The sequence below is a fragment of the Lutra lutra genome, chromosome 12 (assembly GCF_902655055.1).
Source record: "Lutra lutra chromosome 12, mLutLut1.2, whole genome shotgun sequence".
Taxonomy (NCBI): domain Eukaryota; kingdom Metazoa; phylum Chordata; class Mammalia; order Carnivora; family Mustelidae; genus Lutra; species Lutra lutra.
The window spans coordinates 12,918,007-12,936,568 of record NC_062289.1 but is presented as its reverse complement, the minus strand read 5'-3'; the positions used below and the strand labels follow the sequence as shown (position 1 = coordinate 12,936,568).

The following is an 18,562-nucleotide window of genomic DNA, read 5'->3' as shown; positions in this document are numbered from 1 at the left end:
AGCGGCTTAACCCACTGAGCCACCCAGGCGCCTGAATTTTATGCTTTAAAATGATAACTTTAATGTGCTCTCCACCACTACTATCTTTTTGGGAGGTCATAGTGTAGCATAGTGCTTAAAACAGTGAACTCCAGAGTCACACAGACGGTTTCCAATCTCCTGTCTGTTGCTCATAGCAGAGCAGCCTGGGGGACTAGAAAGGGCTCCTGGGCGGTGGTCACAACACAGGGCATTGGTGGGAGGTTAGGTATCAGTTAATTAATATTAGTTAATCAATTAACAGTTAATTATTATTAGTTAATTATTATTTTCTTTTTAAAAAGTCTAGTGTTCCAAATGTGCTGACCTTTTCTGTGCTGCTAAATGGTAAGGCTGTTACCAGTAGAACCCCTAGCAAGTATTTAAAAAAAAAAAATGCTGTTGACTGATTGCCTTCAGGTAAAGGTGTGTTTTATCTACGAATGTGAAATCAACCGCTTTTGAAGGATTGTAAAGGGATCATTTGAGAACATCCACTGGCATGTTTTTCCGTCCTTGTATGATCTCATTATTAGAAAAAGATGTTAAAACTCTCAAATATGGGCGCTTAAAAACTTGCAAATATAATTTTCTAAACTTCACAAAAACCTTCCAAAAAGAAAAGATTTAGTGGGCTTCTAACTGTTCAAATACTGAAAGTACACGCTGAAAAATGTGGGTTTGCAAAAGCCAATGATTTTCAAGAGGATAAATAGATTTTTAATATTTAGATCTCGACCAGATATCTTTGTACAGTTAGTATATGAATGAAAATCAAGTGTCAAGGTTTAGTCAGTAGAACCAATGATGACTTTATTCTACTTTAATCAACCCATTTCCTGGGAAGCATTGTGACAGCTATCAATTCACGTTTAGAAATAAATTGAGTTTAAAAGCAGGTCTTTAATTTATTGTATTTCAAAGCGTTAAATTAAGGTTAAAATAAACACTTATTCAATCACTGTGACCTCATCAAATATTGAAATAATTTTTTGAGTGCAAAAAAATGTATTTCTAATAATTTTTTTTATTCTTTGAAATTTTTATGTTTTTATAGCGTTTGTCATATACTAGTATTAAGCGTATTAGCCCATCTAAACATGAATACTGAAACCGGAGATCGTGCTCAAAACCTGTCTTGATGGGTGTCCTACCAAAACAGTTTGGAAGCCACTGGCTTTAAGAACCTTTACACTCTGCTCCTGCTTTTGGTTAATTTCCAAAGTGAAGTCCCAATGTTGAAACTGCTCTTGCGTACACGCACCAAACACGAACACTGCGCGGACCAACCCGAGAAAACAAACCAGTCCCCTTTGGGGAGGGACTCGGCAGACACCCTCGGAGGTCGCGGCCCAGCCTCCCCCACCAGGCCGCGTGCGCGCGAGCGGGGCGAGAGCACCGCGGGGGAGGCTCCGGCCCCTCCCGCGGACGCGCTGGGTGCCTGGCAATCGGGTTGGCTCTGAGTCACCCGCCGGAAGCCTCGCCCAGGATCAAAGCCGCCGGGAAGCTCGCAGCAAGCTGGAGGAGCCGCCGCCGCCGGAGTCTCCCAGGTACCCGGCCGGGAAGCGCGCGGGTCCCCAGGTTCCCCGTGCGGAGGCCCCCCGCCGGGAGCGCGGCGGGACGCGGGGCAGGAGGGAGGCGGGCGGGAGGCGGATGCAGAGTGCGGAGCAGGAGGAGAGGACGAGGCGCTGTGGGCAGGGTGGTGGTGGGGGGGTGATCGGACCGGACAGCGGCGGGGCAGCTGTGCGCGGGGCTCTAAGGTGACTGAGGGCGCGGCCGGCCGTGGCAGCGAGGGCCGGAGCGCAGACACGCCCTTTGGGCGGGGGTGGGGGGAGGGGTGGGGTGTCCCCCGAGGGGTCGTGACGCCGCGGCCGGCTTACGCCACCGCGCTGAGATCTGCGCGCAGGAGGGAGAGGCGGGTCGCCCAAGCCCGGGGTGCTGGTGCGGGAGACCGCTGGGCGGAAGCTTTTGGGAGGGTGCGTGGGAGCAGCCGCAGGGCGCAGCAGGGAGACCGGGGCGCCGGGTGCTGCCTTGCCTGGAATTTCCAGGGCGCCTTGGGCAAGTTCCGGGGAGGTGCTGGGTCAGCGCCACCTCCCGCGAGGGTAGGCCCCTCCCTCTGCCTCCTCCCTCCCTCCAGGCTTCCCCTTCCTTCCTTTATCCTGTTTTTCTTCCATATTCTTTTTTCTTTTTTTCTTTCTTTCACCTGCTCTTTATTGGCTGCTTTTCCCCAGTTTGAGAATATGCTCCCTTGCTGTTTTCACCTGGCCCGCAGCCACAGTAGGTAATTGAATGGACTCCCCACTTCCCGGATTCTCCCCACCTCCTGCTCCTGCTGCTTGGCGAGCCTCTTTAGGACCCTGCCACCTGTCTGTCCTCCTCCAGCCCTGGGCATCAGCCCTTGTCTCTTCCTCTTCCTATCTGCAAATACCAGAAATTCTTAAAAAAGTAGGTAAGTTTCTCCTCTTATGCCTCTCTGTACGTTGTAATTTCATCCCATTTGCCTAGGATCTCCCGCAACCTGGGTGCTCACGGCCCCCCCAGTCTCATGCTCCGGGACTTGTGCCCGACTCAGTAACCTGCCTGGATTTACAAACATCCCTCAGCTGTCTTTGTTGCAGGGATCCAGGGCGGGTACCGAGTCTGCACGTCTCAAATCGAATGTATCACCTTCCTCATTCCATCTGGCTCCTCATATAAATTTCCAGTGGGTCACGGCCGCCCCAAGCATCCATGACCTAGGAGTATGTTAGAAGATAAACGGAGGCATGTTTAAAAATTCAGTTCATCGGAGCACAGGGGAATTCGAGTGGGGCGGCACCCAGTCAAGCAGGTAGAAAGGAGCTCTGAGGAGCTCTTCAAAAATCCAAGACTTATAAGCAGAAGGGAGTGGGGACAAGGAAGTTATAGCAAAACAGAGGGTTGGGTATTACAAAGTTATTTTCCTTTAGCAGATGGCAGGGGTCTGGCAGGCGGGGGACCTCACTAGGGCAGGCTAGGCAGTTCCCCATTGACTGGTTTAAGACTCCATTTCCGGGAGAGCCGAGAACTAATTCAGTTAGGTCTTTGCATCTGGGGCTGAGCATAAGCACCTCCATCTGGGGTCTGGGGTCTGGTTTTAACCGGCCTCAGTGTACTCCCTGACTCCTCCTGCTCCTTGTCCCTCCTGTGATTGGTCACCTGGCCTGACAATGCCACCGGGCACCCTGCAGTGCTCATGCTCCCTCCTGCTCTGTGGTTACACTGCGTTTTCTAAAGCCCAGTGCACTCCTAGAAGGCATTTGTCTAAACACCATACCTGGCTTTCCGGACTATAGCTCAAGTTCAGACTTCTTGCCCAGGTGCGCCCGGTTCACACAACTACAGAGACCCAGTCCCTCTGGTCCCTCCGCGGTACACAGACCTGCACCATCGCCACCTGTTCTCTGCTGCCAATCCCACCCCTGCACCCACAGCACTCGCCTACCCTTTCACCACCGCACAGACACTCCTGTCCAATGTGTGAAAGCCAGCTGCCCCTTATCTTCTCCTGAGCTTCTAAGGAGAATTACTTCTGCTTCTTTCTCTGGGGACTTCCGTAGCACTTTGTAAATTTACCAGGTGACAGAGTGCAGTCTGGCTTGAAACCACACGTTTATGTTTGCGTGTCTCTGGTGGTGGGGGGTGGGGGGGAGGGGAGCGCCCCATCAGCAATTATGGTCTTTAGTGTTCATTTTCTTCTCTAAACCATGTAAGCAAAGTTCTATAATAAATGTTCTTTGTATAGATTCACTTTTGGAGGTGTCCGTGGGAAGGTGGAGTGGAGCAGGGCGACCGCAGGCGGTCGGGACCCCAGGAGGACAGCAGTGTCTCTTCCTTGGAAGCAGAAGGCTTTGCTTTTGCTGCCGACTCTTCTGCTCTTACAGTGAGAGCCTTGGACAGTCTTTAATGATCCGGACTTCACTCACCACTAAAAGAAAAACTAGTTTAATGCCAATTCATTTTTCATTTTATAGGCTGGAAATCAAACCTTTCCACATTGCTGTGTTTTTATGACACAGTGGACTGGTGTACTGGTACCCAGAGGTATTGTTTTGTATTATATTGAAATTTGTATCATAGTGAAAGTCCTTTTTATTTTTTAAAAGATTTTATTTATTTGAGGTTGAGTGAGCGAGAGAGCACATGAGCAGGGGAGAGGCAGAGGGAGAGGGGGAAGCAGACTCTCCACTGAGCAGAGAGCTCAATGCAGGACTCATCCCAGGACCTTGGGATCATGACCTGAGTTGAAGGCAGAGGCTTAACAAACTGAGCCACCCAGGTGCCGTGAAATTCATTTCTTTTTAGATTTATTGGGCAAGTTCCACTTTGTTTCAGGTACAACCCCCTTGAAAGTTTAATGTGCACATGAGACTGGGGGAAAGAGAGTCATTGGGTTATCCTGCTTCGGCTCCTGCCTCTTCATGGGTGTGACTTGGGACACACTCCCGAGGTGCCTGCCTGGTGAGCGTCAGCTAGGGTGTCCTTGCTGTGAGGCAGACGCTGATGGGAAACACCGTGCTACTGGCCAGCACCGGCCCCTGTGGAAATGAACTGAAGGAAGAAGAACGGTGGAAGAAACCAGAAGTAGGCATTTGACATTAAGAGCATTAAGTTGGAATTGATGTGATTTTCTAGTACCCTCCTTTGCCTGTGCAGGCAGGACAACACACACACACACACACACGCACGCACGCACGCACGCGCGTGCACACCCCCCCCCCACACACACACCACTCACATTCAACAGCCTAAACTTAGGCTCAGGTAGGATCAAATCCAGATGTGTTTCTGTCTGTCCCCTCCTGTTACCCAATTCTCTCCTCCTCTGGGTCTCTTTGGTGCCACCTTGTGGTGGGCCGAATGCCGTGCAGTTTGCGGCCCCCTGGCTCCTGGCTGTTTTCTGAAAAGTCCTCCAGTGTAAGGCAGGGAAACTTGGGGCCCGGAGGTGGCCTGCAGGCAGGCTGCACACTGCTCTCTCTCATGGGACTTGCCCACTGCAGACCCATGGGCTGTTGCACACCTGCAGCCTGCCGGTTCAGGCCCTGCAGCGGAAAGCTCTGGAGTGAGGACAGTGAGGACAGTGTCCACGATACCACCTGTCAAGCTTAGCATGCTGCTGGGTAAACTTTGTCACTACTGTACTCTCTTGGTTAATGCTTTATTATTCACTTACTTATTTATTAAAGATTTACCCGTTTATTTGAGAGCGAGAGAGCACAAGCAGGGGAAGGGGCAGAGGGAGAGAGAATCCAGAAGCAGACTCACTCCAGAACAGAGCCTGATAAAACCACGTGGGGCTCAATCCCAGGATCCGGAGATGGTGATCTGAGCTGAGTCCGCTGCTTAACCTATGGAGTAATGCCCGCCCCCAAGGCGCCCCTTGGTTGATGTTTTAAATCATTTCTTTTAAACTTGAATTTGCTCTGCTTGGAGCTGTTGTAGAGTCTGTATTTAGAGCAGAGCCTTTATACTTGTTTATTTGACATCACATTTTTTTTTCTTCCTAAATCAGAGGCATGGTATGTCTTCTCTTGAAAAAAATATTTTAGGAAGAAGCTTTCAAGGAACCAGTCAGCAATTGGAGAGGCTCTGGTTGAAACAGTTGTCTCCCTGTCCTCTTCCCACCGACTGAGTTCCTCTTTCCTCTCCTGCCCCTGAGAAATCCAGGAGCCATGCCCCCACCCCCCACCCCAAGGAAGGCCTAATGAGATACAGATGCAAGAATGCTCTAGGAAGCACAGCTAATCTTCTGTGAAACTGAAAGAAGAAATACCACATGACCGTCCACTGGTTGATAAAACTGCACGGATGTGTGGTGACTCTTATTGGAGGCAGAGATTCTAGTACTTTTGGTATTCCTTATTTGCCAGTTTTCCAAACTGGTATCTATTTTTCTTGTGTAGCTTTAAAACTTGTGAGTTAAAAACATATATGCAAATAGAGGGGAGAAAAGGATAACATCATAGAAAAAAAGCAGCTTGCAGAGTCATGGGATTATGGGTGACGATTTGTATTTTATTTTCTAGAATGTTTTCACCTGGAACAGCAAAGAGACTCAGGGAAACCAAGATGAGTTGATGAACTTTAAGAATTTACTGAATAGTAGTCCAGGGTTCTAGAAGGCAGAAGAGAAATAAACAATTAATGCAGGATTTATAACAGCTTGCTGAAATTATAATAATTAAGAAGCTGCAATTATATCTCTCATCTTGGAGCAAGGGGGCTGCTGAGGTTCTGCCCCTGCCCTCCCATAGAGACTGGGAGGCAAGGGCGCTGTCTTCCTTGATAATTCCATTTTTATAGGAAAGGGTTCGAGGGATTGAGAAAGGCTGTCCTGGGTTGAAACAGGAGAGAGGCTTTCAAAATATTTCTATCTCAAAAGAGCAGAGAAACAATTACAGGGACAAGTTGTCTAAAGTAAATGCCCTAAGGAAAGGGAGGTCATCGAGAGGCAGGAAGGAGTGTGTCTAAGGGGCGCCTGGGTGGCTCAGTGGGTTAAACCTCTGCCTTCGGCTCAGGTCATGATCTCAGGGTCCTGGGATGGAGTCCCACATTGCGCTCTCTGCTCAGCAGGGAGCCTGCTTCCCCCTCTCTCTCTGCCTGCCTCTCTGCCTACCTGTGATCTCTCTCTCTCTGTCAAATAAATAAATAAAATCTTTAGAAAAAAAAAAAGTCTCTTCAAGTTGGGGGAAAGTCAAGGCTGGATTGGTCAGGCTGGTCTTGGAATTGATGACTCTTGACTCAGAGTGCTCACCCGATGACTTGAGATTTGAACCTCATATTTTATTTCCCTGCTAATGGGCTCCTGTGCCTGCTCACCAGCCCTGTTGCAGCCACTGCACGGAAAACAGTGCATCCTTTTAGAGTCCTCCTGATTCAGAATGAACTTTCTGTTTTCCCAGTAGCCCGTATTTTAGGTCAGACCATCCTAAACCCGCCCTTAAAATGTGTTGAAATCCATCCAGTTGACTTCACATGACACGGTGACAGACATGTCGTTTTTATTTATGAAGATTTCTTTATAGTAGGACGTTGTTTCTGGATTATGCCAGAGACACCAAACGGAGGGAGAGCTTACAGCAAGAGGGCGCTTGTGGAATGAGGAGGAGTTCAGGCTCCTGCCTTCCGCAGCTCCCAGAGGCTGCCTGCATTCCTTGGTCCTTGGCCCTGCGCCGTTTTGACCTTTGCTTCTGTTGTCGCATCTCCTCCTCTGACTCTGACCCTCCTGCCTTCCTAAGAACCCAGTGATTACACTGAGCCCACCTGTGTTCTGCAGACAGTCTCCCCATTTCAAGATCCTTAATTCAGTCCCTTACATCTGCAAGGTGCCTGATGCCCAGCAAGATAACAGAGTTTTGGGAGGTTCTACGTGGGCGTCTGCGGGGGAGCAGTTATTCTTCCGACCACACGCTGTGTCTACCAACCGGGGCTAATGGCCTGATGACGTAATAGGGGGCGTGACTGATGTGCCTCCATGTTGTGCTTTCCTCGCAGACCTTCCCTCATGGACGATCTCTATGAAGCAAATGGCAGTTTTGCCATCAACTTATTGAAAGTGTTGGGTGAAGAGGACAGCTCCCGAAATGTGTTCTTCTCCCCTCTGAGCATCTCCTCAGCCCTGGCCATGGTCTTCATGGGGGCCAAAGGAAACACTGCTGCCCAGATGTCCCAGGTAAGCGTGCTAGCATTCTGTCCCACAAAAAAAAGTCCCCAAACTTCATCTTTGTTACATTTTAAATTTTGGCTCACGTTAAATATCAAATTGAAATGTAGCTGTTTGAATGAACTTGCTGTTAAATGGGTTCTTTGTAGCATATGATTATACACCAGAAGAAAGCAACACAAATGTGGACTTCCATCTCTGGGATTATTGAGAGGAACTGTATAATCTGATTGATCTAAAATGGGTTCTGTGGGACTTGAGCTACAAAGGAAGTAGTGGCAAGTACCTTAGGGAAGTAGTCTTTAACCTCTTTGTTATCTTAAGTTTCTCTGACAGTCTTGTGAGTGTCCCAGAACATTGCCAATGCACATGACTTCCCCATTGATAGCAGGGGTGCGTGGGTGCCCTTTGGAAGTGTCTCTGGGGATGGCAGCTTGGGAGGGGGCAGTGGTTTCTTCCAGGTCTCTGGCAGAGGGAGGCTTTGGACTGGAGCCATTGCGAGACAGAGGAACAACCTTAATTTCCACTCTGACTTGACGTAGAAGTCCCAGTCTGGTCTACAGAACTTCTGTGAAATTACTTCAGTATTTGCTGTTGATTTCTGCTTATTCTTGTGTTCACTGGGTTGTGGGTTGTGCTAGATTCATTCCAGCTACCTCTTTGTTCTGTTCTGTTCGGTCTTCCTCCTGAGTTTTCACACCTGCCTTTCTTTTCTCTTTCTTTCTTTCTTTCTTTCTTTCTTTCTTTCTTTTTCTTTCTTTCTTTCTCTTTCTTTCTTTCTTTCTTTCTTTCTTTCTTTCTTTTCTTTCTTTCTTTCTTTCTTTCTTCTTTCTTTCTTTCTTTCTTTCTTTCTTCTTCTTTCTTTCTTTCTTTCTTTCTTTCTTTCTTTCTTTCTTTCTTTCTTTCTTTCTTTCTTTCTTTCTTTCTTTCTTTCTTTCTTTCTTTCTTTCTTTCTTTCTTTCTTTCTTTCTTTCTTTCTTTCTTTCTTTCTTTCTTTCTTTCTTTCTTTCTTTCTTTCTTTCTTTCTTTCTTCTTTCTTTCTTTCTTTCTTTCTTTCTTTCTTTCTTTCTTTCTTTCTTTCTTTCTTTCTTTCTTTCTTTCTTTCTTTCTTTCTTTCTTTCTTCTTTCTTTCTTTCTTTCTTTCTTTCTTTCTTTCTTCTTTCTTTCTTTCTTTCTTTCTTTCTTTTCTTTCTTTCTTTCTTTCTTTCTTTCTTTCTTTCGTGGAAAATGGTGGTTTATTAAAGCACGAGGACAGGACCCATAGGCAGGAAGAGTTGCTGCCCCGGGGTGTGAGGGACGGCAGGTTATGTACCCTGCGGTTGGGGAAAGGTGAGGGAAAGGGAGGTTTCAAAGGAGCTTTCATATGCTAAAGAGGGTCTACAAGATGCCAGGATACCGGAGGTCTCACAGCTTGATCAATGTTGTCTTTTGGTAAGCCATTAACATCAAGATAGTTGGGAGATTCCTGTCTTGCAGGATTGTGATCTCCGCAAGTTAACTACTTGTTTCTCGTTTATGGCGGTCTGGGGTGCCTGAGGAATGCTACACATATTACCGAGCGGAGCGGATGGAGAGGGGGTGCAAGGTGCCAGCTTTTGCTTTGTCCTCAGTCAGCCTGCCTTTCTAAGTGGGTTTACACCCCAGAGCGACATTTGCCACTGTCCAGAGCAGCTTGATTGTTTGAGAGGTGCTACTGACATCTAGTGGCCAGAGGCCAGAAATGCTGCAAAATGTCTTAGGCTGTGCCTAGGCCCTGCCACAGAATATCTGGCCCCAAATGTCAACAGTGCCCAGGTGGAAAGGTGCTGTAGGATGGTTAAATCCAATGCCATTGCCTTTCAAGATGGGATCATTTGTGATTTTTAGCGCAGGGCTCATTGGAGATAGCTCTCTGTGGGAGCAAGGTGGCAAAGTTACAAGTCGTGTCCTTGTCTGTTACCAGGTGCTTTGTTTGAACAGAGGTGAAGTTCACAAAGGTTTCCGGTCCCTTCTCAAGGAGGTTAACAAGTCTGGCACTCAGTACTTGCTCAGAACTGCCAACAGACTCTTCGGAGAGAAGACGTGTGATTTCCTTCCTGTAAGTTGTCCTCATGCACTCATGTTAAAAAAATGGCAAATAAGGTAGAAACTGCAGAAGAACAGAGATAAAGTATAATTCTGTTGCTTAAAAAAATGTGCTTTGAATTGTACTTTTATAATTCTAATTTTGAATTTTATGATTGCCTCTGAAGTATGTCCTTTTTAAAGTTTTTTTTATTTTTTATTTTTAAGAAGTTTTTATTTATTTGAGACAGAGAGACAGCACACAAGCAGGGAGGAGGGTCAGATGGAGAGGGAGAAGCAGACTACTTGCCGAGCAGGGAGCCCAGAGCAGGGCTTGATTCTGGGACCCTGAGATCATGACCTGAGCCCAAGACAGACGCTTAACTGATTGAGCTACCCAGTCACCCCTAAAGTTGTTTTTGATAGATCCCTTCCAGATATCAATCTCAGTATGTCTATCTTCCTGCAGGCAGATCGGCTTCTTCGCCTTGATCCCCTAAGCCTCAGTGACCACATAGTCCCGTGTGTTTACCTGGCTGTCCCCAAGCTCACCTCTGGTTATTGGGTGGTTCTGGCAGAGCTAGTCTCTCAAGGCCTCGTAAATTTGTCCCCTCTTCTGAATCACCACCACCACTGCCTGGGTCCAGACTCTCACTTGATCTCCTACATCATTATTTTGAGTCTTTCCTGATGGATCTTTCCAAGTCCAGCCAGGTTCTTCCACACTACTGACGGAATAGTCTTTTGAAAATTAAAATTGGGTCTTAAAACTGAGGTTTTAAATCTGTGCACTTCCTAAGTACTAAAGCATATAATTTTCAAGTTCCCCGGTCCAGTAAAAGCCTGCCATCATGCAACGAGTGAGGGCCAAAAAAATATGTTGCATCCATTCAGAGTGTCACTACCTCAGATTAATGAAGAGATCTGGGCAAACCCAGTTATCTTCCTGGCTGGCAATTCCAAGGATTTTTCTGTGAGATTCAAATACATCCCTGTCCTGGCTCCTGTTGGGTGCGACCCCATGGAGGTCACTCGCTCTGGGCTTGAATATTATTGGAGATAATTCTGGGTCTTCTAGGACAGGCATTAATGATCCCAGGAATCTTCATTAATTGATGTTCATTTTTTAATGTCAGCCTGATCTTTGGGGACTGTCCTTGGGGGTACTGGGGACACAAAAAGCCACCTTCCCATTTTCTCAGTTGCTTGGCTCCTCTTTCTCTCTACATTTTCTTTCTTCTGTAGAAGCTAAAATATTTGAGAACAGGAGATGGGCGGAGGATGGGAGCCAATTGCCAGGCACATTATATCTGACACCAAGTTTTTGTGAGGTGAGTTATCTGGGTTTTCATGTAATGGGTACAGGCACTTCCTGACTTGACCCCAAACGACATTCCAAGGCTCACCCCTGGCCACTGTTTTCCCTAAACCACCCCCCACCCCAATAGCCTCCCATGTGATCCAGGCCTATCACATTCCACTGCTGGAGGGACCTATAAGATTTCTGGATGATCTGGTTCCACCAGGGAGCCTCTCACTCATTCACAAAACTCAGACATCGTAGCTGGTGTTGGTGATACCAAAACGGGTCAAAGCGAGAGTCCGGAGCAGACGCAGAAAATCAAACAGGAAGTCAGCGTGGAGCGGAAGTGCTGGGCAGGGAGGGACGGGGCGGTTCCGCGCACGCGCGCCGCTGGCCGCGTTCTCGAAGCCCGTGCGGCTCTGCATATCCCTGTGCTGTTGCTCCCCTGGGACCGTGAGTCGTCTCAGGGCCGGCGTCATGTCTTCAGCCCCTGGTGTCCAGGCCCTGACACGGGGTTCCGGCTCGGTGGCAGCGGTCGCCGCGTTTTTGTCATTCGCTTGAATGAGTCTTCAAGTGCAGGACGCCCCGCACTTGAACCCCGCACAGGTTCAGAGAGGAAATGTTTTCGCTCCGGTGCGAACTTGGCTGAAGAGGGCCCGCTTGTGTTCGCAGGCCTTTAGGGAATCCTGTCAGGAGTTCTACCAGGCCGAGCTGGAGGAGCTGTCGTTCGCTGAAGACACAGAGGCGAGCAGGAGACACATCAACGACTGGGTGACCGAGAAGACGGAAGGTGAGGCGCGTGCGCGGCGCCGCACTTGGGGTGTTGGGGGGGCGCAGCCGAGATCGTTGCAGGCGCGACCTCCGCGGCGTCGGCTGGTGAGTGTTGGCCGGATTTCCAGGCCAGCGAGGAGGTTCGCTTATGTTTCTCGGGTTCGTGAGGTCACGGAGTGGTGATTTCTAAAAGCCATGTAAACCGACTGTGAGGGTTTCAGACCCCGTTCCCTCTGGAATGTGCTGGAAAATCCCCCAAAAGGCTTCCTGTTTGGGCCTGGGCAATCTTCTGTCCGAGGGGAGAGGACGAGAGCCCTTGTCATGCGCTGAGAGCAGCAGGACTTTCAATTTAGGCTGTGGTTGAGATGGGCCGGCCTTGCCCGTTATCTCCCAGTGGTCACGAGCGCAGCTGGTTTTATCTGCAGGGCTCGCCTCCCTCTGTCACGGCTGCGGCCACGTGTGCCTGCAGAGCGTGACTTTGCTCCAGATTCGGGAAATGCAGTTCCCGTGGAGCTGCAGCCTCCCTGGTCCAGACCACACTCTGTCTTACCAGGAATATTTCCGCCAGTGCTTGACTGGAGTACGGAGAAGGGCATGCTTTTAAGCACTCAAAGTACCTAATATAATCTAGAGACTTCCAGAAATACGTGTGTGTGGTGGGGGGTGGGGAGCGGGGGAGAGTTAAATCACTTACTTCTTCCTGTGCTCACCTAGCATGCGTTAGGACATCCGTTCAGGCTTTAGGGTGTACCCACCGTGTGTCGGTCTCAGCAACGCCCACGATAATACTGAAAGCCAATAAAGTAATGGTCTTAGGAAGGGCAGAGCTTTTCATGTTTTCCTACATTGTATGTGCAGTCATCTCTCGCTCTCCAGTCGATCCAGCAGTACTGGGTCCCCCAGGGAAGCCAGAAGCTTCTCCCTACATCACTCTCTTCCTCTTCATCAGATTGACTGCCAGCATGTTGCCCCAAAATATCAGAGCCACAAGGGACATTGGGGGTCACCTTGTCCCAGTCTCAATGGAGAACTCAGTTTGGGCCCCTTTATTGTACCCTTGAATTCCTTCCCGTATTCGCTGCCTTCAGGAGGACTGCTCTCATCCATTTATAGGTCTGTAGTCCTTCATCCTTCGGAAGCTTCTCCTCACCTAAATGAGATTTGAAGGTTGGCGTGGAGCAGTGATTCTCAACCAGAATCAGCCCCTATGTGACATTTGCCAACAGTGAAGACATTGTGGTTGTCCCAGTTGGGGAAATGCTACTGGCGGGACATCCTACAATGCACAGGATGTCCCCCACAACAAAGGATGATCTGGCTTAAAATGCCAGAAGTCACGTGGTTGAAAAATTATGGCACTGAGGTTGGGAAGCTTACAGTTAGAAGAAGTAAGACTCGCAGGCCCTTGTCTCAGCTCAGCCACTTGCCACCTGTGTTACATTGGCAAAATGTCAGCCAAATGCTCTGACCTGAATTTCTACATCTGTAAATTGAGGGTAAAATGAGTTGACCTGCCTGCTTCAGGACTGCTGTTCAGGGACCAGCGGGGGTAATCCACACCGCGTGCATGCACAGCATTACAGCCCACGGCCCTGTTCCTCAGGACTCCAGGAAAACAGGATTCCAATCTGGCTGGCAACCAAGTCAAGCTTCAGATGTCAGGAGAATTGTTGGAAAAAAACATTTATTCCCTTCCCTTGTCCCCCACATGGCAATAAACCTCTCTCATATTCTTTGCAGGTAAGATTTCAGAGATCCTGGGTGCTGGGACCGTGGATCCACTGACTAAGCTGGTTCTCGTGAATGCCATCTATTTCAAAGGAAAGTGGAATGAGCAGTTTGACAGAAAGTACACAAGGGGAATGCCCTTTAAAGTCAACCAGGTAGGAAAGTATTTTTTGGGAGTACTGCTAACTTCAAGTAATATGCTGGGAAAGATTATGAATGAATGGAAAAAAAAATTGTTTTCATACTATATTTATGAGTGAATTTCATGCTCCCTATGTATCTTTTATTGGAGAGGGGAAGAGAAAAGACAGATCTGTGTTTGCGTCCTTGCATCTTTGGCCATATTATTTGGATTGAAAGAAAATTTCTTCCAACCCTTGGCATTATGTTTGTCTTGTACTGTTGCTGTCTGTATTTACACAGACACCTTTTTACAATGTCAGTGACAACTATGTGTATATATTGCCTGATAACTTAGAGCCATACAGTTCTGAACACAAGAAAAAAAGTGTTAACAGATGTTCAGGCAAACTTTGTCTTTATTTTTGGATCTTTTTAAAATATAAAAATTGTATATAATGTGCATGAGATGATGATTTGATGTAATTCACATAGAAATAATAGCTTTGGTCCAGCCAGTTAGCACACATTTTCCTCACATGGTTATCATGTTATTTTTGTGATGAGAGCACCTGAAACCTGCTCTCTTAGCAAATTTCCAATATTCACTACAGTGTTAGTAACTGTAGTCGTCATGCTGGACATCAGATTTCTAAACTTAGAACCTAACTTTAAAAACACTTTTGTCCCTTCACTTTTGGGTATGATGATGGTTGGCATCAAGAACACTTAGCTTGAAATCTGACTTCCATCAACCTGATGATGGCATGTCGCACAGAGATTTAAAAGTCTACATTTGGCACAAGCTCTAGAATCAGTGGACACTATGAATCTTGTCAAGGTCTTCTCTCCAAGAAAACCAAAGCCATATAGTCAGTTATATAACTGAGCAACTTTTCACAATAAAAATAAAGTCCTGGTGGCCTGCCCATCTCTTCTTACTGTATCCTTCAGCCCCCAAACCTGAATATTAGTTAGTTCTCCATTTAACTTGGATAAATAATCTTTAATTATAAGGTCCCTGGGAGTGCTTCCCTACTACATCTTCTCAGAAGAGAAAACCACAGCTTCTTCCAAAAATAATGTGGGGTTTTATGTCTGTGTCTGTCAGTTTTATTCTTGCTCACCGGGTCATGGTCGATCTGCTGGGACAAGAGCACATGGGATTCCATGCTGATATGTCACAGTGAGCATTTCGCCTCTGTCAGCAGAGCACGCGGAAATAACAATTCTCTCACATGGACCGAGGGCTTGTGCAGATGAGATTTAGCTCATTTTCCGTAAGCCGTGCTCATTTTTCAGCTATCTGATTTTAATTCCATATTTTTCATTAGGAGAAAAAGACGGTGCAGATGATGTTCAAGCAAGCTAAATTTAAAACGGGGTACGTGGCTGAGGTGCACACACAGGTGCTGGAGCTGCCCTACGTGGGGCAGGAGCTCAGCTTGGTGCTTCTTCTGCCGGATGACGACACTGAGCTCGCCGTGGTAAGCCCTGGCCGGGCATCTGAGCGTCCATGGACATGGGCTCAGCTCATGTCTTCCTGTCCGTCTGTCCGCTAGTGCGTGAGGAATGTCCCCTTGAGGGTTATTAGGAGTCCTGGGTGAGCAGCATGTCATGTCTGGGGTGACCATGGGTTTGCGTTTCCGGTGAGTGGGCATCCGGGAGTGGAACTGGTGGTGAGCTCCCATCCTGATGACGCTAGGAGGACAGACTTCCGAACTTATAAGAACACTGTGCCTTATTCTGATGGGGGGGGGGGGGCTGGTCGAGTCCCAGTAATTGTCAAACAAAAGTGCTAGACAAGGAGAGGGATGGATCTGGGCAGTGCTTCTCAAACAGTAATGTGTGTAGGACTCCGCCGGGTGGCTTGTTAAAAGGCAGTTTCTGATTCAGGCCTCGAGGGCCTGGAATTTTGCATTTCTGCCCACATTCCAACCGGTACAGATGCTGTTGGTCAGGGACACACTTTGGGTGGCGAGAGTGTCAAGAACAGGTGAGGAATATTCCTTAGACAGGAGGAGAGCGATCTCTTCCCACGACAGAAAAGCAACAAAGTTCAGGGTGCGAGAAAGTCAATTTGTAAGGAGGTCAAGGCCAGTAGAGGGCTTGTTAGCGGGCTCTCTGGGGCTGGAGAGCAGCCTTAGTCATGGTGTCTGGCTGAGTGAGGCGACAGACGGTTTCATAACCGGCTCTTGCCGGAGGTACAGCCAGCTCCAGCACACTGATGCACAGGATGTCGAGGGCAGGACCTGGCCAGTTTCCCTGGTTTTCTATGGAATCAGAAAGCTATTGGCATAAGTCAAGGGTGAGATCTGTCGTGGCTACTCAAAATTAGAAGAGTCTGGGAATTCGAGCTAATGTCCAAATAGCCATCCATGGAGAAGAACTTTCACCTGGGCTGCAGGTGGTGAAGAGAAGAGGGAGAGGCGGTGGAAGTCCCTTCTTCCTTTCTTTCTTCACTATGTACAGACAGAGTGGTGGGTCTTGGAGGTTTTGAAGTGAATGCCAGGGAAGGCAGAAGATGAACAAGAATGTCAGGAGCCACAGTGTTGTCGAATTCTCCATCTCCGCTCTCCCCTCCCCAGAAGCCACATCTTCCTTCCTGTTTGGATAATCCCTGATTTTCCCACTCTCGCCTGTCAGAGTTCTGAGCCGTGCTCTGTCTCTTTTTTGTCAAACAATCTCTAATTCACACTAATGTGCATCACATGAATATAATCGCTTGGTTATGAGAACTTTCCAAACTATAAACATTTGAAGTGAGTTTGGTACAGGTAATTAAAAAATCTCTTCTCGCTCCGTGTTTTTTTTTTTTTAAGCTATTTTCCTTTTATATCCATAAAACAGTGAAAAAGATGAGAATTTGAGGGAAAATTTTTGGTGTGTGTACAAAGGGAAAATCTGTAGATTGTCTTGGACCAGAACTCCTGTCATTGTATGTCATGGTGGGGTGGGGAGCTGAGTGAAGAGAAGGGCACCAGGTTTGTCGTTTATATTTTAAGAGTAAATGACTCCTTTTTTCAGGTGGAAAAAGCACTTACATATGAGAAGTTCAGAGACTGGACAAATCCAGAGAAGATGACTAAGGATAAAGTTCAAGTTTTCCTTCCCCGAATGAAGCTGGAGGAGAGTTATGACTTAGAATCTTTTCTTCGAAGTTTAGGTATGACTGATGCGTTTGAGGAAGCCAAGGCAGACTTTTCTGGAATGTCAGCTAAGAAGAATGTGCCCGTGTCCAAGGTGGCGCACAAGTGCTTCGTAGAGGTGAACGAGGAGGGCACGGAGGCGGCAGGGGCCACAGCCGTGGTCAGGAATGCTCGGTGCATCAGACCCGAACCAAGATTTTGTGCAGACCACCCTTTCCTTTTCTTCATCACACACCACAGCACCAGCAGCATTTTGTTCTGTGGCAGGTTCTGCTCTCCATAGGGAGGTGCAGTCACTATAAACACCCTCCTTTCGCTTCTGCCAACCTTGTCTTAATACAGATTCCTGGGACTGAATGGTGTGGTGGTTTGGATGCCCAAACGAGGAGTGTGCATCTGGAAAGTCTATGTGGATGTCCTCACCGAGGATTCCACAGCTGCTGAGAAACTGAGGCATCACATGTGTGGAGTTTGGGGTGGAGAAGGCTGTGTGTGTTCTGGAGGGTTCGGGCAGCTCCTCTTTCTCATTGTGGGCATCTTGAGGAGAACGTCAAGGATCCACATTCCTATCCTGCAGTGACCTCTGTCCCCCTCCGCTGCCAGGCTCCCATGGAGATGCCAGAGCCCAGCGCCACTGCACACACGGCCAGAGGTGAATGCCCTGATGGAAAGCCTGCAGCCACTCTGTTTCTGCCCTGTCAGGATCCCAGAGACCGTCCTACATGTCCCAAATCTCACACAGTTCCTCATGGAGACAACTCCTTCAGATCTTCTTGCTATAAACCTTCAGGCTTGCACTAGAAGGCAGAGCTCCGAATAAGCCATGCCCTGTAGTCTCCTCCATGCCCTCCTCGTCTGAAGCACCACCCCCTCCCTGCCCCAGGACCTTCATGTGAAGCACCTGTCAGGACAGCTGACCCTCTAGGTAAGCCACATACAGTCACGTGTGGCTCCAGCATGGCCCTCCCTATAGTATTTTTTTTTTGGCTTAAAAAAGGATTTGTATTGTGGTAGCAATTTGGAAACTATTGAAAAGTACCAGAGAACACTGAAGTCACCCACAATTCTATCACTGTGAAATCAGTGTTAATTATAGTTATTCCTGTTATAGTTCCTATAGTTATATCCTATTCTGTGTATGCAAATACAAACATAAACATTTTAGCATGTTAATCATAGACTTCTGTAGCTATTTCTACCCTTACTTGACATAAACTCTCCTCAAGATAATTATCTGTGTCATAATTTGATATGTCAAATTGTATCTCTGTATATTTTCTATTATTGGATCTACTTTTAGACAATTTAGGTAATTAAAATTATATACTCTTATGAATATATTAAATATTTGCTCACATTTTTAATATTTTAAAAGAAATATTCTGAATGGTACTGTCAAGATAAAAGTTGGGGACATTTTGAGACTGCTTCCAAATTGGTCTCCAGAAAGTTGTCCTGGTTTACAACCTCCCCGCCACTCTCACCCTGCCTAAACATGACCATTTACACTATTGCTAACTGCTGCTGGCTATTTTTTTTTTTTTTAAATGAGTGGTTATTCCTGATTCTGTTTTGGATTCATAGTTCACAGTTACATGAACCATTCATATTCTAGTTCTTTTTGTTATATTTTTTAAAGATTTTATTTATTAGAGACAGCGAGAGAGGGAACATAAGTGGGGGGTGTGGGAGATAGAGAAGCAGGCTTCCTGCTGAGCAGGGAGCCCTATGTGGGGCTCAGTCCCAGGA

At 47.4% G+C, this 18,562-nt stretch overlaps 1 protein-coding gene across 3 annotated transcripts; it reads left to right on the top strand.

Moving 5' to 3' along the window:
• The first annotated feature begins 1,434 nt into the window (after positions 1 to 1,434).
• On the top strand, positions 1,435 to 18,331 carry LOC125082346 (serpin B8-like). 3 transcript variants are annotated; one of them, XM_047697851.1, is made up of 7 exons: positions 1,435 to 1,568; positions 7,531 to 7,708; positions 9,642 to 9,776; positions 11,718 to 11,835; positions 13,557 to 13,699; positions 14,999 to 15,151; positions 16,692 to 18,331. In XM_047697851.1, the coding sequence occupies exons 2-7, from the start codon at positions 7,541 to 7,543 to the stop codon at positions 17,094 to 17,096; spliced, it is 1,122 nt and encodes a 373-aa protein (XP_047553807.1). In that variant the 5' UTR covers positions 1,435 to 1,568; positions 7,531 to 7,540; the 3' UTR covers positions 17,097 to 18,331. The 3 variants fall into 3 exon arrangements, with proteins under 3 accessions (XP_047553807.1, XP_047553808.1, XP_047553809.1); XM_047697852.1 differs by lacking the exon at positions 1,435 to 1,568 and adding an exon at positions 3,926 to 4,080; XM_047697853.1 differs by lacking the exons at positions 1,435 to 1,568; positions 7,531 to 7,708; positions 9,642 to 9,776 and adding an exon at positions 10,991 to 11,073.
• Positions 18,332 to 18,562: the final 231 nt, after the last annotated feature.

Excerpts from the sequence above, each read along its gene's own strand:
- LOC125082346 (XM_047697851.1), top strand. The coding sequence starts at position 7,541 with ATGGACGATCTCTATGAAGCAAATGGCAGTTTTGCCATCAACTTATTG. Across the intron at positions 7,709-9,641 it reads CTGCTGCCCAGATGTCCCAG|GTGCTTTGTTTGAACAGAGG; the intron begins GTAAGCGTGCTA and ends GTCTGTTACCAG. Across the intron at positions 9,777-11,717 it reads AGACGTGTGATTTCCTTCCT|GCCTTTAGGGAATCCTGTCA; the intron begins GTAAGTTGTCCT and ends TTGTGTTCGCAG.